Below are 21,784 nucleotides of genomic sequence, written 5' to 3'. Positions count from 1 at the left end.
TTCAAATCGCAGCTGTTACTACTTATGTGACCTCAGACAAGTCACTTCCCTTTCGGAACCTCAATTTTCTCTTCTTTAACATGGGAGCTGTAATTACTACCTGAGGGAGCCCTTTAGGCTGGAGCTCATGAATCTGAAGTGGGCACCACAGACCTTGGCATATATATCATGATCACCATCAACATTATGGCTATTTCCACCCACTGGAGACAGGCCTGCTTTCTCTGTCCTCAGACCCAGATCGCTGTGACATGGCATTCCCTGCCCTAACTGCCCTCTCCGGGCCTCAGAGTTCTCCTTCCTCCTTGCACCTCCCTCAGGCCATCAAGAAACTGGGGGATCATTTAGGAGCAGGTTTTACTCTGACGTCCTCCAACCTGGAGACATCAGCTTCTGGTCCCATGCACCTTAGAAGAGGCCTCGGGAACAGTTCTTAGAAGAGGACTAACCTTATGAACTTTTCCAGGGCAATGACCAGCTGCCAGATGATCACGGCTTGCGTGTGCCCTGTGCTAAGCGGATACATTGGTTTGCTAGAGTGGCTGTGACTTGTCACCACAAACTGAGTAGTTGCAAACCACAGAAATGTATGACCTCACAGTTCTGGAATTGTATGTTAAATTATTATTTGTAAAAACAGAAGTCTCAAATCAAGGAGTCAGTATGGTTGTTTCCTTTTGGAGGCTCTGAGGGAGAATCCCTTCCACTTGTCTCTCCTATAGCTTCAGGGGGCTGCTGGCAATCCTTGGCATTCCTTGGTGTATGGATTCAATTTTGTCTTCCCAACCCACCTTTTTACGTTCGTTGAAGTCCTAACCCCTAGTACCTTAGAATGTGTTCTTATTTGGATTGGACCGTTGCATGTCCTTTTTTTTTTTTTTTGAGACAGAGTTTCACTTTGTTACCCTTGGTAGAATGCCATGGAATCACAGCTCACAGCAACCTCAAACTCCTGGGCTTAAGTGATTCTCTTGCCTCAGCTTCCCATGTAGCTGGAACTACAGGCACCTACCACAACACCCGCTACTTTTAGAGATGAGGTCTCACTCTGGCTCAGGCTGGTCTCAAACTTATGAGCTCAGGCAATACACTTGCCTCGGGCTCCCAGAGTGCTGAGATTATAGGAGTGAGCCACCATGCCCAGTTGTCATTTTGGAGTTTTTTTTGAGACAAGATCTCACTCTGTTGCCCAGGATAGAGTGCAGTCATATCATCATAGCTCACTGCAACCTTAAACTCCTGGGTTCAAGTGATCTTTCTGCCTCAACCTCCCAGGTAGCTGGAACTACAGGAGTCTGCCACCATGCACCTGTATTTCTAGCTATTGTTTGGGACTGTACATTTTTCTGTTTTTAAAAAAGTTTTTTTTGAGACAAGGTCTCACTCTGGCACTGAGGCCAGAGTGCAGTGGCCGGTAATAGCTCACAGCAACCTCAAACTCCTGTGCTCCAGCGATCCTCCTGCCTCAGCCTCCCAGTAGCTGGGACTACAGGCACCCACTATAACACCTAGCTAGTTTTTCTATTTTTAGTAGAGATGGGGTTTCACTCTTGCTTAGACTGGTCTCAAACTCCTGAGCTCAAGGAATCCTCCCTCCTCATCCTCCCAGAGTGCTAGGATTACAGGCAAGAGACAGCCCACTCGGCCTAAATTCTTCTATTTTTGTAGAAATGGGGTATCACTGTGTTGCCTAGGCTGGTCTTGAACTCCTGGCTTCATGCAGTCCTCTCTCCTCGGCTTCCCAATGTGCTAGTATTACAGACATGAGCCACTACACCTGACTATAGATGTAATTATTAAGTTACGATGATGTAACTCTGGAAAGTAGGGTGGACCCCATAATCTAACATGACTCATGTTCTTATGAGAAGGGGAACTCTGGACATGTGCTCAGAAAGGGCACCATCTGATGAAGGCAGAGATTGCAGATGCTTCTACAAGCCAGGGGGCACCAAAGGCTGTCAGCAAACCACCAGAAGCCAATCGAGAGTCGTGGAATAGATTCTCCCTCACAGCCCCTGAAGGAACCAGTCCTGATCTTGTACTCCTAGCCTCCAAAATTGTGAGACAAAGAATTTCTGTTGTTTTAGCCACCCAGTTTGTACTACCACCAGCCCTCGGTATTTGTATTATTCAAGGATTTGATGAATTGCAGACAGAAAATACTTGGAATTAAAAAAAAAAAACATACCACAGATTTTTAAAGTACAGCATAACAACTACTTACATAGTATTTACATTGTATTAGATATTATAAGTAACCTGGAGATTACTTAAAGCACACAGGAGGATGTTCACAGGTTATATGCAAATACCATGCCATTTTATACAGTTGTCTTGAGCATCTGTGGATTTTGGTATCCATGGAGGTCCTGAAACCAATTCCTTGCAGAAACTGAGTGATGAGTGACTTAGTTATTGTACCAGAAAATTAATATGCTTGTCTACTGCATACATTACTCCAATCTCTGCCTCTGTCTTCACATCATATCTTCTCTGTGTTGTGTCTAATCTTCCTCTGCTTCACTCTTGTAAGGACACCTACATGGAATTTAGGGACCAGGAGAAGCTCAACTCAAAGTTATTATTATTATTATTTTAAGCCTACAGCACCAATATTCCCAGGCAGTCTCCCATCCAAGTACTAACCAGGTCCAACCCTCCTCAGCCTCTGATATCAGAAGAAATGGGGCATGTTTAGGGTTTGAAATTCTTTGTGACATTTGCAAAAATGCTTTTTCCAAATAAGGTCACATTTATAGGGTCTGGATTTAAATGTATCTTTTGGGAGAGGCCACCTATCAACCCACGCATGTGGGGACTCATACGCATCCCCTCGTGTGATCCTCACTCTAATACAGTGACAGAGGAGGGAAACCAAAATCTGAAAGAGTAAATCACTTTCAGAAATTCACAGATGTTGGAGGTGGTGTTAGAATCCCTGGTTCTTCTGACTTCCTGGGGTGTGAGGCTCCATCAAAGAGGATGCCTCAGTGACAATGATTGATGAATGAATGAGTGAATAAATGAATGAAGCAACTCAGTAACAGGTAAGCAAGCTATTTTTGGGGCTACATATTTATTTATTGTTTTTGAGACAGAGTCTCATTCTGTTGCCCAGGTTAGAGTGCAGTGGCCACAGCCTAGCTCACAGCAACCTCAAACTTTTGTGCTCAAGCAATCTTCTTGACTCAGCCTCCTGAGTAGTTGTGACTATATGCACCCACCACCACGCCCAGCTAATTTTTCTGGTTTTAGTAGAGTCAGGGTCTTGCTCTTGCCCAGGCTGGTTTTGAACTCCTCAGCTCAAATGATCCTCCTGTCTCAGCCTCCCAGAATGCTAGGATTACAGGCATGACCCACCTTGCTCAGCTCAGGCAAGCTATTTTGTACAAATTGGTTCTACAAATCACAAATTATCTATAAAATAGTTTGGGAGCCCATTTAAGCTAGGGTTTCATCACGAGTTCCTCCAATTCTGCATGACATTAAGCCTATAAGGATCCTTGGTTTTCCTATTTGGGAAACAGGTATTACAATACTTTTCTCAATGGTATTTCAAGGATATTGAGAGAAAGTACATAGATTGATGCTAGGCGCAGATACATTATTTTACTTTGGGATGTATTTTTCCCTAGTCCAATGGTTTCCAGATTTCAAAGTATGTAAGAATTATCTGGGACATTTGTTGAAGTCACTTCCAAAGCTCTGAGCTGACCAAATCAGAATAAATGGAAGTAGGCCCCAGTAATTTGCATGTTCAGCAAACACGCACAGATGATTTAGATGCTTTGGGGTTCACAGACCAGTTTGCAGGACACTTGGTTATACAGAGACAGTAGCAGCCAGTAGAGCCAGTGTCCTGGCTGTGCCCTCGGCAGCTTTCTTCATCTCTGTTCTCTCAACATTTGGAAAATGGAATCATTACAGGGACCAGAAGGGCACTGGCCAGGATCGTATCAGCCTTGAAAACCCGGATCTCATCTCAAAGTCCTTTACTTCATAACACCAGCTTAAACATAATCCTTAAAACTCTTTTTCCAAGTAGGGTCACATTTAGATGTGCAGGGTATTAGGATTTGGAGGTATCTTTGGGGGCCACCCATGAACCCCCACACGTGTGAGAGCTCATGGCACCTTCTCCTGGGACCCTCATGGCAGCATTATTTCCTCTTCCACTGGAAATGACAGCATTGTGGTTTGGAGCTGCTGGACTGTGGGTACTTGCAGCACAGACCCCAGGTGGGGCCCCCAGACTTTCGAGGCTCTGACTCCTCTGTCTGCGGCCTGCCAGACATGCCCCTTTGATGACTCACTATCCACACTGCACAGTTTGGCTGTGCCCCAAACTTCTCTGAGCTTCTTTTTTGCTACAATAAACTCCCCCCAATGTCCCCGGATAGGAGGGTCTCCTCACCCCATGCTTGACAGATGAGGAAGCTGAACCCAAGGAGGAACTCACACCTGAAAGGGTTCCATCTACCCACATCAGCATGGTGATGGGCTCTCCTTGTCCACAGGTGGCTAAGGTAGAAGAGGAGGCTTGGGCTGGGAGGTGGCTTGGGGTTGGGAGGTGGCTTGTCCATAGCCACCAGCCTTGGAACCCAGGAGTGTCTGATTCCAGAGCCCGCACCTAGCTGACTTCTCGGATGAGAGCTGTAGTATTCAGGAAGGGTGAAGTGTCCTCTTTCTTGCCACTGAATTAGCTGTGGAAACCTTCAGCTACTGCTGATTCAGAGATAGTCCAGAGTGCCAGGCATACTCTCTGAATCTTAAGGATTACCCTGTGAAGGATAACTTGACATAGACCCATTTTACAGATGAGGAAAGAAAGGCTCCAGGGAATGAAACGTCTCCTTGCCAAGAACATTCAAGTAACTATAACATAACAATGGTTTGTGCATGTACTTCACTGATGTTATAGCCCGGTGGGGTCCCTGCCCATCCCCCCAGTGAAAACCAGTATCCTTAGACAGTGAGTATTGCATTGGAGAAAGAGCTTTTATTTTTCAAGTTCCCCGAAAAGGAAATGGGAATAATTTCTCAAATCTGCCTCCCTGAGAATTTGGGAGAAAAAGTTTTTAAAGACAGTTTGGCAGGCAAAAAAGTTTAGGGAATTGTGTCTGCTGATTGGCAGGGAATGAACGCATAGAATTGGGATGCAGAAATTATCTTCTCATTTGTGACATTTCCTGGGTAGGGGGTTTCAGGATTTTGGATCTATTCCCATGTCTTTCCGCGGGTCTGATTGATGTCAGTAGGTCTCTGGGATGCAGAGTTTTCAAAATACTGTAAAGACCAGTCTTAGGATTTACAACGGAGATGTTATCTATGTCACCACAAGTGCTTGCGATATAACAGCAAGAACCCCAAGTTTTAGGATTTACAATAGTAATGTCATTATAAAAGCAGCAGGGAGGAGTCACTAATCTTGCCCCTGTTGTTTGTCAGAGAGGATAGTGCCATTAAACAGTAACCAATTATAGCAGCGGGGAAGTTAGGGAATGATGTCTAGCTTAACTTCTGGCTATATCTATGGGTTTTATACAAATCTGACTTGATTGCTATTTACACTTTGTGGCTCTACTATTTAATTTAATTTAATTTATTATTTTTGAGACACAGTCTCACTCTGCTACCCAGGCTAGAGTACAGTGGCCTCAACCAAGCTTGCAGCAACTTCAAACTCTTGGGCTCAAGCTATTCTCCTGCCTCAGCCTCTCGAGTAGCTGGGACTACAGATGCCTGCCACAACCTCTGGCTAATTTTCCTATTTTTAGTAGAAATGGGGTCTCACGCTTGCTTGGGCTGGTCTCAAACTCCTGAACTCCATCCTCCTGCCTCAGCCTTTCAGAGTGCTGGGATTACAGGCCTGAGCCACTGTGCCTGGCCTCTACAATAAGACAGTTTCACTAAAATTCACTGTTGAAATCCTAACCCCCAAGATGATGGTATTAGGAAGTGGGGATTTGGGACATGATGAGGTCATATGGGTGGACCCCTCATGAACAGGATTAGTGCCCCTGTAAAAGAGGCTTGAGAGAGACCCCCTCCACCATGTGGGGATACACAGAGAAGGTTACTCTCTTAGAAACCAAGAAATGGGCTCGGTGCTATAGCTCAACCGGCTAAGGCGCCAGCCACGTACACCTAAGGTGGCGGGTTCGAATCCCCAGCCCGGACCCGCCAAAACAACAATGATGGCTGCAACCAAAAAATAGCCGGGCGTTGTGGCGGGCGCCTGTGGTCCCAGCTACTTGGGAGGCGGAGGCAGGAGACTCACTTGAGCCCAGGAGTTGGAGGTTGCTGTGAGCTGTGATGCCACGGCACTCTGCCCAGGGGGACAGCTTGAGGCTCTGTCTCAAAAAAAAAAAAAAAAAAAGAAACCAAGAAATGGGTCCTCACCAGACACCAAATCTGCCAATGCCTTGATCTTGGAATGTTTACCCTCTGGAACTGTCAGAAATAAATTTCTGTTGTTTATCAGCCATACCAGTATATGGTGTTTTTTTAGAACAGCCAGAATGGACTGAGACAATAGAACTATATATTTGGTCTCTGGCTCTGGTTCCTGGCACAGAGCTCCTAAAACTCATGTAATTTCCTAAGTGTTAGAGGTGAGAGGAATGTCTTTTTAATTCATAATAAGTCCCTTTCCATGGTCCAAGAGTTTATGCTAATGAGGTGATTCTAGAAGGATCAAGGTGTAGGTGCCAAAGGAATCAACTACCTGATTAGAAAGTTAGAACTTCTAGCCTCATCTCCAACCTCTAGGAAGCTCACAGGGGCTAGAGATTTACTAATAACCAATGGCCAGTGATTTAATCAATCACACCTAGGTAAAGAAGCTTCATGAAAACCCTAAATGATGGGGGCTCAGAGAGCATCCATATTGCTGAACGCATCCATATGGTGCCAACTCCACGGAGACAAAAGCTCTTGTACTTGGGACCCTTCTAAACGTCCCCCATGTACTTCTTCACCTGGCTGTTCATCTGTATCCTTTTTAATATTCTTTAAAGTGGTAAATGTAAGTAGGGGTCACTCTGAGTTCTGTGAGCTGTTACAACAAATTATTGAACTGGAAGAGGGGTCATGAGAGTACCTGATTTGTAGCCAAGTCAGATAGAATGTGGGGACCCTATGACCCCACTACCTGGGACTGACATCTGAAGTGGGGGGACAGTCTTGTGAGATTGAGCCCTCCCACCTGTGGAGTCTGTACTAACTCCTAGTAGTTAGTGTCAGAATTTAAATGAATGCTTAGACATTCAGTTGTTGTCCAAAGGGCTGGAAAATTGATTGTTAGTGGAAATAAAACTTCACACATTAGAGTACTGAGTAGAGAAATAGGATTTTCTTTCGAAACCACTCTTCTCTGATGGCCCCAGAAGTCCAGGCAGCCAGCCCTGCCCCTGACTTTCCATCTTCAATTTATTTTTTGAATCACACTGTTGCATTCCTCCTACAGAGGCTCTTTGGCCCTTGCTATGGTGAAGGTGGATCCAGGATTCCAGGCAGGCAACAGGGACTTCAGAAGGGTTGGGGAAGGCACAGAGCTGAAGCCACATGTGCAAGAGGAACCTAGGCCTGGAAAAATCTTCTGTCATAATTCAGAATGTGGTGAACCCAAGAATTCAGGAAACCGGGACCCTAGCGCCCTGATTCCTTGGACCCAGGGGTCCACTCAGCCCCTCCTCCCTCAGATCCAGGGGTCTGGACCCCCAGGTGCTATTTCCACAGTGACCTGCTCAGTAGACAGAGTGACGATACCTGACATCTGATTTCTATTACCTGGCTATACTGCCCCATGCTGCATCTCTCTGGCCAGGAAACCACTCTTCTCAGGTCTCATTTTCCTCATCTGGAAGATGAGATGCCTCCTCCTTGCTTCCCTTGGACAGATAGCTGCTGAATAAGGAAGTCTCCCTCTTCCACTCGGTGGCACTTTCTGATTGTCTCCCTCTAGGGAAAAGGGCAAGAGAGACAGTGGAGGCCTGGAGGAGAGTATCTTTGGCTGGACACACACACGGCTCTCCCCTTCCCGGCCTTCCTTTCCTTCCTCCTGGCTCCTGCAGCTTCTCCCAGAGGTGCCAGCTGGAAGCAGAAAGTAGATGTACAATCATCATTGCTGGCTGGTCTCCCTCCCTTCCCCAGTTTCAGCCGAATCTTGGAGGCCTAGATACTTCCCAGAATGCATGTGTATGGGAAGAATGGCCCAGTCTAACTCAGAGTCCATTAGGGCTCCTCTGGGAGAATGGCAGCTGAGCCTTCTGAATTCCTGGAAGTCCAGAGACAGTTTGCTCTGCTGATCCTGAGGCCTTTCTGCCTAAGGCCCCACCTCCATGGGAGCTTCTCACCCATCCCTCCTAGGACTGACTGCTCTGAGTGGGGAGAGCAGGGTGGAGGCCCCACCTGCTGGGTCCTCCTCCTTACATCTCTCTGTCCTCCCCCATTCCTTCTGTTGGGTTTTAAGGCAGCTGCCTGTGTCCTAAAATATCACGGTTTTAGGCAGCAGACTGGATCCTTGACTCCTGGGGTGCTCCTGGTCAAAAAATGAGCACCTCTGCCTATCATCGTTCACACTTCCCTAGGGGCTGCACCAGTGCCCTGGCTTCAACTCCATCCAAGCTTAGACTCAGAACTCTCTAGTCCAGAGAAGACCCTGGGATCTTTGACTCTCTGATAGGACCCCACCACCCTCTGGGGTTGACCGTGGTCAAGAGCACCTCCTAACTCCTGTCACTCCATCCAGTTAGTTCCTTGTTTGAACCCAGAATCCTGGCCCTCCCCTACTCACAGCCCTCCTATAGCTCCCCAGTACCCCCATGCCAAAGTCCTAGCCTCTGATTCTGTTAGTCAAACCCTACACGTTGCATATATTAAAGAGCTTGACCCAGCCAGTCCACAACAATAAACATCTAGCAAAGCATCATGTTCTGCTCATAATAACGTCATCATAATAAGCACATATAATGCTTATTTGTCAATTAAAAATAAATTAAAAAAATTTCCACATGGGTGGACCCCATTTGGCGCCCACCTCCCACTCTTTGGCTTTACCCTTTGCACTCCTACAGTACCAATTTACTGTGTACTTACCTGTGTACTTTCCCTTTCCTGACTAGCCGCACCAGTTCTTGCCTTGGCTGCCTCTTTTCTTTTCTTTTTTCTTCTTTCTTTCCTTTTCTTTTGTTTGGAGACAGAGCTTCACTATGTCCCCCTGGGTAGAGTGCCATAGCATCACAGCTCACAGCAACCTCAAACTCTTCCGCTTCAGCGATTGTCTTGCCTCAGCCTCCCAAGTAGCTGGGACTACAGGTGACCGCCACAATGCCCAGCTACTTTTTTGTTGCAGTTGTCATTGTTCTTTACCTGGCCGAGGCCAGGTTGGAACCTGCCAGCCTGGGTGTATGTGGCTGGCGTCATAATCACTGTGCTACAGGTGGGGAGCCAGGTGCCCCTTTTCTTACCCCCTACTCTTACCATGGCCTCTCCTCATTAATCAGGGTCACCTCCTCCAGGACGCCCTCCTGGACTCTCCAGCTGGGTTGGTGCATCCTTGAACTGGCTTGTAGTCCTCTGTTTACACAGCTGTCCCCTCCATGGCATCTCCTTAAGGGCAGGGCCCAGAGCTGAGTCATCTGTGTGTGCCCGACATCACCCCACCCAGAGCCCTGCTCTGCAGGGGTCAGGAGATGGTCCCTAAAGTGGATAAATCTTCTGCTGCTGCCTTTTCTCAACTTTTGCTTTATCTCTACCACCTTTCCCTCCATTCTGTCCTGGTTCTGCAAGTCATGGCCTGAGGTTTTCTGACAATGATCAAAATTGTGTGAAGGCCATGTGCCGTCAGGGCAGGGAATGCAGATCAGTCGCCATTGGAGTGGAGGGTTATGGGAGACACAGCTTTGAGTGAGGGGTGCTGGAGGTCTGTGCTTGTCCCCCCACTTCCAGTCTCTGCCTTCCATAGGCGTGCCCAGCTCCCTCTCTTGTCTTTCAGTTCTGACCTTGGCTTCTTCCAGCCTTGGTCATCTCTCCCTACAAGGAATTCTGGGAGACTGGACCCGTGGGTCTGAATGAAGAGGTAGGGGCCAGCAGCCCTGTGTCTGAGGGAGGAGAGGCTAGAGACCCTCACCCCTGGATCTGAGGGAGGAAGAGGCTGGTGTCTTGGACCCCTGTGTCTGAGGGAGGAGGGTCTGGGTGCTGGACTCCTCGGTCCTGTAGGAGGGAAACCATCAGGGGTTTAAAGTCCTGGTTTCCCCTTCCTTATCCACACTCTAGTTTTAGAAACCGCTGGTTTTATACAGCGGCTCCACCCAGGCAGGGCGGGGTGGGGGCTGGGCAGCTACTTGCTGGGCTTCTGGGCGGAGCCTGAGCTGCCTCCTCCCATTAGGAGGAGAGGGGTCACCCTCCCCTTCTGCTCTGGGCTAACCGGGATCGTCAGACCATCGGAGGATCCTTGGTCCTGACACCGCCAGACACCAGGCGCCCAGCAACAGCGGCAGGCACCGCCCGGCCCGCCCTGGCTGGTGGGCGGCATGCCCTGGCAGCCCGGGCCTCCTCTCCCTGCCAGCCCCGCTCAGGCAAAGGCTTCACCTGGCGCACGCCCCCACATCCTGCCTCCCCGGGGAAACCCAGGGGGTCAGGACTTAGTGTCTGGCAGAGGAGAGGCCAGGCCAGGCTGGAATGGAGCCGCAGCAAGAAACGAAGGCTTAGAGACAGAAAAACAGAGAGAAACAGTGAATGACAGAGAAACGCGAAAGGCTTGAAGAGATGAAGTCTCAGGAAGAGATAGGAACGTAGAGAGGCTGAGGGGAGATGAGAGAGAGTGAGTTGAAAGAGAAAGAGAGAGAAGGACAGGGAGAGACATTAAAAACATTCAGAATGAGAAAGAGTCACAGAAAAAGGCAGTCAGAAGTCAGGGAGACAGAGCAGTTCAGAGACAGACACCAACCCAGAGAGGAGCAGGTGGAAATGGAGGGAGAGAGGAAAGAGAGGGAAAGAGAGAGAGGGAAGCACAAAGAGTATCAGACAGGCATAAACACACAAGAATACACAGAGATAGAGACCCAGACAGACAGATGGACAGATAAACAGTGTTGGGGAGACAGAGACAAAATGACAAAGACTCAGGGAGGAACTGAGACAGAGAGAGAGAAGTGGGCATGTACAAAGACATCAGTCACAAGGAGACACAGGGAGAAAAACAGCTACTGAAGCCAGCGGCGACATTACCAGTTTATAGTAAGAAGAGCAGAGAGAAAAATAGATACAGAGAGGTTTTTTTTTTTTTTTTCGTAAATCATGAAAAGAGGCCAGGCATGGTGGCTCATGACTGTAATCCTAATACTCTGGGAGGCCGAGGCAAGAAGATCCCTTGAGCTCAGGAGTTTGAGACCAGCCTGAGCAAGAGCAAGAGACCCATCTCCATTAAAAATTTAAAAAAACAGCCAGGCATGGTGGTGGGTGCCTGTAGTCCCAGCTACTCAGGAGACAAGAAGATCGCTTGAGCCTAAATGTTTGAGGTTGCTGTGAGCTAGGGTGATGCCATGGCACTCCAGCCTGGACAACAGAGTGAGACTCTGTCTTTAAAAAAAAAAAAAAATCATTGAAAGAAATGAGAGACAATGATATTTATCACTGAATTTTCTAGTCTGGAGGAGCTGGGGATCAGACACCCTGGGTCCAGGATCTCTTTTCCATTGTAGTCTGACTCAGTTTCTGTGAAGGGTCAGAGGTCTGACCAAGTCTGTGTGGCTCCCTGGGGGCAGCTGACCAATAACTCTGAGTCCCTGAGGACATGACTCTCAGTGCCCCAGCCCTCCACCCCAGACTCTGATGTGCACACAAACGCACACACACGCACATGCAGACCCGCGTCAATTAGGTGTCTAAGGGACAGACATTCTCTCACAACTCCAGTTCCAGGCAGCTGTGCCTCAAGCCAGCACACACAGGCACACCCGCAGCATGCACGTGTGTGCATTTTTTATTCCATCTGCCAGTTGCTAAGACACATCATTCCTTGGGGGCCCAACCCAGAGACTGATTCTGGGGACAGGAGGGGAGAGGCCATGGGGAGGGGCAGTGTGGGGGTGACTGAGGAAGGTGAGGAGAGCTGGGGAGCAAGGAGGGAGAGGAGGAAAGAAAAGTGGGGAGAGAGGGATGAAGGGAAATACAGAAACTAGGAGACGTGTAGAAATGCGGAGAGAGATGAGGATGGCAAGGAGAAACATAGGGTTGGGGAGACAGAAAGGTTGGAGCGAGATACAAGGAGAGATGAGAGGAGCCCCCAAATGCAACAGAGGTGGAAGAGAAACATGGGGGGAGGAGGCAAGGGGCAAGAGAGAAAAGAGAAAAAACAGAGGGAAAGGCTGGGAGGGAAGGAAGAGCGGTGGGAGAGAGGATTGAAGGGGTGGGGGGCAGACTTGGGGGGCTGGGAAGGCAAACTGCCTTGGCTGGGAGAGGGCTTAAGGGGGGGAATAGCGGGAAGCGGGTGGAGCTGCCTGGCGTGGCCCTGACCTCAGAGCCCCTGGCCCAGCTTAGCCTGACGTCAGCGACTGCTCCCGCCCCCGCCTGTGCTGGTCTTCAAATCAACCCCCCTCCAGCTCTCCAGCCGCAGAGAGACTCAGAGAACAAGCAGGAGAGGACACAGCCCAGCCGGACCGCTGCGATGAGACAGGTGTGTGTGAACATAGTGAGGAAATGACTCCCAGCTGTGTGACATGTGTGTTGGGGAACCGTGTGTGTGAGATTATACCCGTGTGTCTGAGCACACAGGCTTCCTTTTCTGTGCGGAAGCAGCCATGCCAAGTCCATGTATGTGAGACAGGACATGTTTATGTTTCTGCACATGTTTGTCTGGCTATAAATTCGCGTTATGTCTGTGTCCCGCAGGAGGGGAAGAGAAAGAAAGAGTGAGCAAACTAGCAACAGGGGGCCACTGAGAGAGAAAGAGAAGGATGTACCACATGGGTCTCGCTTTATTTTATGTATACCTTAACTAGTAAGTTGAACCACATGAAATCACAGATATTCAGCCACTATTAACTGGTAAAAATGGCAATTTTATATGGTTAAGTAGTGTCTTAACTGTTAACTACTATTCCTTCTTTTCCGTCTCACTGGCCCAGACCCTGGGGGCTGTTTGTATGTTTGTTACCACATGGGTATCTCTACAGGGTGTGCTGCTTCCTGCTGAGATATGAGTGTGTGTCTACAAGTTCACCTGTGTGGTTGTAAGTGGAGGGTCTCCGGGTCACTCTGTGTGTCGCTCATCATGTGTGAGTGCACGTGTGAGTGGGTGTGTCCACATGTGTGTGATGAACTAAATGTGTGTCCACATTGCTGGAATCACAACCTCTGGACCTCCACTTGTCATGGTGATCCCCAGCATGAGCAGAGCCTTGCCAGGAACTTGGGCAGGACCAGGTGTAAAGCAAAGGGACAGAAAGGATTCTAGAAGAAAGAATTGCTAATATGGAATGATTAAAAACTCCATCTCAGCTCTGTCCTATAGAAACATGACTTGATGGCTCAGCGCCTGTGGCTCAAGTGGCTAAGGCGCCAGCCACATACACCTAAGGTGGCGGATTCAAATCCAGCCTGGGCCTGCCAAATAACAATGACGGCTGCAACCAAAAAATAGCCAGGCATTGTCGCGGGCGCCTGTGGTTCCAGCTACTTGGGAGACTGAGGCAGGAGACTCGCTTGAGCCCAGGAGTTGGAGGGTGCTGTGAGCTGTGACGCCACAGTACTCTACCCAGGGGGACAGCTTGAGGCTCTGCCTCAAAAAAAAAAAAAAAAAAGAAACATGACTTGAACCATGATCTACAATTTAAAATTTTCTAGTAGCCACATTAGGGGAAGTTAAAAACAATGGGTGGAATTAATATTAATACTATATTTTATTTAACTCAATGTGTCAGGAGTTGGCACTCTTTTTTGGTAAAAGGACAGATAGTAAATATTTGTGGCTTTGGGGGCCACGTGATCTCTTTTGAAACTATCAACTTTGATGCTATAGTGTGGAATTAGCTACAATGTGTAAACAAATGAGTGTGGTTGTGTGCAAATCATACATAATTTGATTTATAAATGCTGAAATTGAATGTCATATAACTTTTTATGCTCCACAAAATATTTTTTCCTTTGGTTTTTTAAAACCACTTAAAAATGTGAAACTTAGCCTGCCAGCTGTAGCACAGTGCTTCTCAACCTTCCTAATGCTGCAATGTATTTTCATTGTTTAAAAGGGGCCACAACCCACAGGTTGAGAACAGCTACTGTAGCAGGTCTTAGCATGCCTACTCCTACTATATGGAAAAATGTGATCAATTCAATATATAGTCAATACAAATTTCTTTTTTTTAGACAGAGTCTCACTTTGTTACCCTTGGTAGAGTGCTGTGGCATCATAGCTTATAGAAACCTCAAACTCTTGGGTTCAAGTGATTCTCTTGCCTCAGCCTCTTGAGTAACTGAGGTGCTCACCACAACACCTGGCTATTTTTAGAGATGGGGTCTCGGTCTGGCTCAGGCTGGTCTCAAACCCATGAACTCAGGCAATCTACCCGCCTTGGTCTCTCAAATGCTGGGATTACAGGCATGAGCCACCACACCTAGCAATACAACAATATTAATGAAATATTTTACTTTCTTTTCACTGGACTCAGGCTTCAAAATCCAGTGTGTACTGACAGCACATATCGCTCAGATGCTGCATTTTCACTGGGAACGCTTGATCTCTGTTTAGGTTTTGTAGAATTTATAGTCAAAAAAGAAGCATCATAGACCCACCTTGTTCCCAGTTAGGTTTATTTAAAAGCTTTCTAATAACTGAATCCAATATCAGTTCCTAAGTTAAATTAATTAACATAAAATTTTAAATTATTAAATTAATACAAATTAAAATTAAATTCAATGTGAAATTCAGTTTCTCTCTCTCTCTCTTTTTTTTAGAGACAGAGTCTCACTTTGTCATCCTCAGTAGAGTGCTGTGGCATCACAGCTCACAGCAACCTCCAGCTCTTGGGCTTAGGTGATTCTTTTGCCTCAGCCTCCCAAGTAGCCACAATGCAGTGCCCTCGTCACTGAGCCACAGGCACTAACCTGAAATTTAGTTTCTCAGTTGTATTGGCTGCATTCCACCTGCTCAATAGACACAGGTGACATCTTTATGGACATGGAAGGTCTACTACTTCATGACTCACTTAACTCACAACAAGCCCACAAGGCAGGAACTAGTGGCATAAGAGGAAGTGTCCCATTGAGGGGGATAAAAGACTGCCTGAGTTTGAACCCTACCTCCTGTACTTCCTGAGTGGCCTTGGGAAAGAGAATTCACCTCTCTGCACCTCCGTTTCCTCATCTATAATGTGACATAGTAACAGTACCTACCTCAAAGGATGGTTGTAGAGTAGTGTCTGGCACATGGAAGCTGCTAGATACCCATCTCATTTTACAGACGAGAAAATGGAGGCACCCTTTCTCTCTGATTCTGCACTCTTCCAGAAACACCTACTGGGCACCTGCCAGGAAGGTGGGCAATGGAAAAGGAGAACCAGGCCATGCCTCTGGGAAGTCAGAGAGGAGATTCCCTGAGCTATGAGCTGCTGACTTGCACAAGCCCCTCCTCCTGGCTAAGCAGTCCTCAGTTTTGCCATCTATATGGTGGGAACAAACACTGTCCCCTTGCTACTCTCCAGGGGAATAAAGGCAGTACAGAAGGTTGTCATTTAGTAACTAAGTTACCAGGATAAGGATCCTGGCTCTTCTTCTTTCCAGGTGTGGCCTTGGGCATGTTGGCGCCATATCTGTAAAATGGCGGTGATAATAATAGCACCTACCAGCTGTTAGGTCACCCAGCTGTTGTATGGATTCAAATAAGTTAGTTCATCCAAAGAGCAGCACTGGGTACATGACATTTTGTATTGTTATTTTTATTACTGTCAGAACTCTAAGAAACCTTTGATTGTGGGATGAATTTTTATTTTTATGTGCCACTCAGAAAGAGGAAAGAAACACCCTGCTAATTAATTAAACTGTGACATTCCATTGTGTATTAATTCTCACGGATTTAAGAGATGTTTACAATGTGAAAAAAAGGCCAGACACCCGTGGCTCATACCTGTAATCCCAGCACTCTGAAAGGCTGAGGCAGGTGGATTGTTTGAGCTCAGGAGTTCAAGACCAGCCTGAGCAAGAGCATCCTTACTAAAAATAGAAGGAAACTAGCCAGAGTAGTGGTGGTGGAGGGCACCTGTAGTCCCAGCTACTCAGGAGGCTAAGGCAAGAGGATTGCTTGAGCCCAGGAGTTTGGGTTGCTGTGAGCTATGACATGGTACTCTACACAGGGTAGAGTAAAAAAAAGTGGGAAAAAAAGGTATATTAGAAAGGATAAAATCAGACATTAAGCCTAGATGACTGTCCCAGTTTAAAATGACTTTGTAGTGCTGGGGGAATCTCCTTTTCCAAAAGATGACGTTATCACCGTGCCTAGGGGTAAAAACCCAGGAGGTCTTCTCAGAGAAGGACTTCAAGACTCATTCCTTTTCCTTTTCTTTCTCGGCTGGCAGCAGGACGCGCTCAAGCCCACCCAAGCAGCCCGCCGCTGCTCTGGTCTGGCCCGGAGGGTGCTGACGATCGCCTTCGCCCTGCTCATCCTGGGCCTCATTAGCTGGGCCTACGCAGCCGGGGTGCCACTGGCCTCCGATCGCTATGGTCTGCTGGCCTTCGGCCTCTACGGGGCCTTCCTCTCGGCGCACCTGGTGGCTCAGAGCCTCTTCGCGTACCTGGAGCACCGGCGGGTGGCGGCGGCTGCGCGGCGGGCGGCTGCGCGGGGACCCCCGGACGCGGCTACCGCCCGCAGCGTGGCGCTGACCATCTCGGCGTACCAAGAGGACCCGGCGTACCTGCGTCAGTGCCTGGTGTCCGCCCGCGCCCTGCTGTACCCGCGTGCGCGGCTGCGCGTCCTCATGGTGGTGGATGGCAACCGCGCGGAGGACCTCTACATGGTTGACATGTTCCGCGAGGTCTTTGCTGACGAGGACCCCGCCACCTACGTGTGGGACGGCAACTACCATCAGCCCTGGGAACCTGCGGCGGCGGGCGCGGTGGGTTCCGGCGCCTACCGGGAGGTGGAGGCCGAGGACCCCGGGCGGCTGACCGTAGAGGCTCTGGTGAGGACGCGCCGCTGCGTGTGCGTGGCGCAGCGCTGGGGCGGCAAGCGCGAGGTCATGTACACCGCCTTCAAGGCTCTCGGCGACTCGGTAGACTACGTGCAGGTGAGCGAAAGGCACCCTCACCGATTCGTGACCCTAACCTCCCTCCGAATCCGGCTTTCCTGGGGCCTTTGCTGCAACGTAGACATTCACCTAAATCTCTCCTCTCTTTATTCTTTCCTTCACTCATTCCTTCGTATATCCATTCATCATCCATTCAATATGGAGATGATTCCTTTATATCTATTCCATCATTTATCCATTCAATGTAGAGAGTCATTCCTGCCTTCCTTTCCTCATGTACCCACCCAGCTGAGGCGGAGACTCTGCTTCACTCATTTATTCATTCATCCACCCATTCAGTACAGAATTAAGTTCTTCTTCCTTTCTTCATTCATTTATTGAAGATGTTCTTTCTTCACTCTTTCATTCATGCGTCTGTCTTCCAACGTGGAGATCATTGGCTCATTTATTCATTTATTCATTAAATGTAAAGATTTATTTCCTACCTTTTTTCCTTTCTTTTGTGTTGAGGTACTTTTTTTTTTTTTTTTAGAGACAGAGTTTCACTTTATCACCCTTGGTAGAGTACTGTGGTGTCACAGCTCACAGCAACCTCTAACTCCCCAGCTTAGGCGATTCTCTTGCTTCAGCCTCCCGAGTAGCTGGGACTACAGGCGCCCACCACAACACCTGGCTAGGTTTTTGTTGTTGTTGCAGTTTAGCCAGGGCTGGATTCAAAACCTCCACCCTCGGTATATGGGGCCAGTGTTCTACCCATTGAGCCACAGGTGCCACCCCTGTTGAGCCACTTTTGTTCATCCACTCAGTCATCTATGTATTCAATATAGAGATTCATTTCTTCATGTAACCATTCATTCATTCATTCATCCATTCCATGTAGGCAGCCATGCACTAATGTATCATATTAGATTTCTATTGCTTCATAACAAATTACCATACACTTGGCAGATTGAGACAAAACACATTTATTATCTCATAGTTTCCATGAGTCAGGAGCATAGGCACAGCTTAACTGAGTCCTCTGCTCAGGGTATCACCAGGCTGCAATTAGGGACTAGAACTGGGTCTTAAGACTCAGGGGTCCTTCTCTGAGCTCATGTGATGGTGGAATTCATTTTCTTGAAGCTGTAGAACTTGTGTTAGGTCATCTTGTCAAGGCCAGCAAGAGTGTCTGACTTCCTTTTTATTGTTTTGATTTTTTTAAGAGTTCGCCTGATTAGGTCAGGCCCACCCAGGAGAATCTCCTTTAGATTAATTAATAGTGTCAACAGATTTGGAGCCTTAATTACATTTTGAAACCCATTCAACATTTCCATAAAATCATGAGAATTACAGCCCATAACTTTTAATGAGCAAGTTACAAATCTAACCCACGTACCAAAGGAGTATATTATGCAAAGGTCTTGGAGCTCACCTTAAAATGTGATTAAACATTGAAATTGGCAAAACAAAAATACCCTGCAAAATTACGTTCAGTTTGGTTGCAGAGCACCCCAACTTCCCTCCACCCATTAGCACTCTCTCCACCAAGCCTCGCCTCATGTAGGGGTCTAGTCTAATGCCAGAATTTCACACCTCACAGGTCTGTGATTCAGACACAAGGCTGGACCCCATGGCACTGCTGGAGCTGGTGAGGGTGCTGGATGCGGACCCCCGGGTAGGGGCTGTCGGAGGGGACGTTCGGATCCTTAACCCTCTGGACTCCTGGGTCAGCTTCCTAAGCAGCCTTAGATACTGGGTAGCCTTCAATGTGGAGCGGGCCTGTCAGAGCTACTTCCACTGTGTATCCTGCATCAGCGGCCCCCTAGGTGAGCAGGGGCAGGGCTGGGGAGGGCCATGGCTGGGTGAGCATGGAGAAGGGAAGCCAGAGCTAGAGGGGGCTGGGGATGCGATTGAAGTTGGCAACAAAGATGGGGCTGGGGCAGGCATTTGGATGGGATAAGAATGGAAGTTGAAAGTGAAGATATAGTTTGAGCTAGAGCAGGGTTTGGTGTGGGGACTGGAATTAGCGAAAGGATACAGATGGGGAGTAGGACTGGGGCCAGGGAAGTTCATTCATGTGGGATGAAATGAGGTTGGAGTCAAAGACAGGGCTGAGGCTAGGTTTGAGGTTAGAGATGGGGTTTTGGATGGGGATAAGCAGGAAATGGGGCTAAGAGTGGATACAGGCTTGGCGAGTAGATTGGGCTCGGTTCGCAGCCACACTGGGGGTGGTTCAGGGTCAGGCAAGTTAGAACGTGATTCAGGTTGTGAGTTTGAGGACAGCTTTGGGGCTTGAGTTGTGTTTGAAGATGGGGTAGAGATAAGGCTGAAATCGAAATGATTTAGGATGGAGTTGGAATTGGAGATGGGTCTTGGCCTGGACACAGCATTGGGGATGGTGTTAGTGACAGCAGAAGCTGATACTCTTGTACATCTTCTTGCCCTCCAGGCCTATACAGGAATAACCTCCTGCAGCAGTTTCTTGAGGCCTGGTACAACCAGAAGTTCCTGGGCACACACTGTACTTTTGGGGATGACCGGCACCTCACCAACCGCATGCTCAGCATGGGTTATGCCACAAAGTAAGCTGAGGGGGTTGGGTGGTCGGGTGTGGGTGGAGGCCAGTGAGTATCCCAACAAATGTGCATACATGTGTGTGTGTAATTCTCCAAACCCAAAGTAACTTACAGGACAATGGCCTCTTCCAAATAAGATTTTGGAACAGAGAGGAAGATACTAGAAAGGGAAGAGGGGGCATTTGCTTTGAGTCAGTGGACTTTATTATAAGAGAGATATTAGGAGAGAGTGGAAGATACCCTAAGGAACAAGGGTGGCATTTGCATTGAATCACATGACCCAGTGGACTTTACCAAGTGATGCAAGAGTGTGGGTGGGGAATTCCATCTAGAAAATACAGCATGAGATGCAATGAACTGGCTGTACCATGAAGACATCGAGACTGAGGCAGTATAGATCACTCCAAGTGAGGAGTGAGGTGGGGTGGGAAGGGCAAGAGATAAATGGACAGGATGGGGTCTAAATAGTGAAAGAGCCACCAAGAAAGAATCAGTTGAGTGGGGGGTGGGCATCTAAACTCTAGTAAATGTTTCAGCAGAATTCAGTGAGACTCAGAGGGATCTGAGCTAGACCAAGCTCTAAAAGCCAGGCTCAGTGAAAGACCCAGAGAGAACTTGTGATTTACTAAGGGAACCTGCTTATTCATCTACTTGACAAAGATTCATTCAGTGCTTACAGTGTTTCGAGCTCTGGGGAATGCAACAGTAGACAAAAGGGACACTCATTCATGCTCATATTGACTGGGGACATAAACAACGAATAGGTAAATCAGTAGAACACACAGCATGGTAATAAAATGTGCTGCAGATATAGATGAAGCCTGGAAGGGGGATAGGAAGTTCTGGATTATGGCCAGGCACAGTGGCTCCTGCCTGTCATCCCAGCACTCTGGGAGGCTGAGGCAGGTGGATTGCTTGAGCTCAGGAGTTTGAGACCAGCCTGAGCAAGATCAAGACCCTGTTTCACTAAAAATAGAAAAAACTGGCCAGGCATTGTGGTGGGCGTCTATAGTTCCAGGTACTTGGGAGGGTGAGACAAGAGGATCGATCATTTGAGCCCAAGAGTTTGAGGTTCTGTGAGCTATGATACCACAGCTCTCTACCCAGGGCAACAGATTGAGACTATGTAGAAAGAGAAGAAAGAAAGAAGAGAGAGAGAAGAGAAGGGAAGGGAAGGGGAGGGGAGGGGAAGGGGAAGGAGGAGGGGAGGAGAAGGGGAAGGGAGAGGGGAGGGGGAGGGAAGGTGAGGGAAGGGAAGGGAAGAAAAGAAAAGAGAAAAGAAAGAATAGTTTTGGGCTAGGATAGGGATGGAGGCTGAGCAGAGTATAGCTGAAGCAATGAGCCAGGGGTAGAGCAGAGGTAGTGGGGGTTAGTGTTAGGAGAGGGGGACAGGGAATTACAGGGCTTCACTCATGAAAGGCTTATAGGCTATGGGAAGGACTTTGGCCAAAGATAAGGGAGCCACAGAAGGGTTTTAAGGAGAGGAGTGATCGTTGTAACATAATCCCTTTGGCAGCTGTTTTGAGTACAGACTGCAGAAGGCAAGGTCGGAAGCAGGCCAGCCATTGAGAATGCCAAGTGACACAAGGGAAGGAGACTGGACACAGTCAAGTAATGCCTAGGATTCCTTCACTGGAAGTTGTGCAGGGATTGATGAATGATGATGTCTGCCAGGGACAGGAAGGGGCCTGAGGGTTCCCTTGAGCTGCTCTAAGGCATGGACTGCCCTAGGGAGTAATCACTCCAGACTTGCTCCTCACTGTAGAGCCTGCCAATAGCAGGAAGCACAAAATATTAGTAATATATTAGTGATCATATTAGTAATAGTGTCAGGAATCTCAGTGATCTTAGTAATGATGTTAGTCATAGTAAAAATAATAGTAGCTGACATTTATCTTCTAAGCCCTTGGCATTCAATCTTCACAGTGCCTTTATCAGATAGCAATCCTTTTTTTTTTTTTTTTTTTGAGACAGAGCCTC

General features: G+C 47.9%; 1 protein-coding gene across 2 annotated transcripts in view; it reads left to right on the top strand.

Annotated features, from left to right (window-relative positions):
• Window positions 1-12,625: 12,625 nt before the first annotated feature.
• Window positions 12,626-21,784, top strand: part of HAS1 (hyaluronan synthase 1) — a 10,882-nt gene continuing 1,723 nt past the window's right edge. Inside the window, exons 1-4 of one of the 2 annotated variants that reach the window (XM_012813681.1) lie at window positions 12,626-12,682; window positions 16,581-17,285; window positions 18,829-19,054; window positions 19,678-19,810. In XM_012813681.1, coding sequence (XP_012669135.1) covers window positions 12,674-12,682; window positions 16,581-17,285; window positions 18,829-19,054; window positions 19,678-19,810 — 1,073 coding nt within the window. In that variant the 5' untranslated portion in view covers window positions 12,626-12,673. Of the gene's footprint in view, window positions 12,683-16,577; window positions 17,286-18,828; window positions 19,055-19,677; window positions 19,811-21,784 lie in introns of both variants that reach the window. The other variant, XM_003803240.2, reaches the window with a different exon arrangement.

The sequence above is a fragment of the Otolemur garnettii genome, unplaced genomic scaffold (assembly GCF_000181295.1).
Source record: "Otolemur garnettii isolate 467f Iridium unplaced genomic scaffold, OtoGar3 scaffold00288, whole genome shotgun sequence".
Taxonomy (NCBI): Eukaryota; Metazoa; Chordata; class Mammalia; order Primates; family Galagidae; genus Otolemur; species Otolemur garnettii.
The sequence above is the reverse complement of the archived record's forward strand: the minus strand, read 5'-3'. Positions and strand labels throughout refer to the sequence as shown.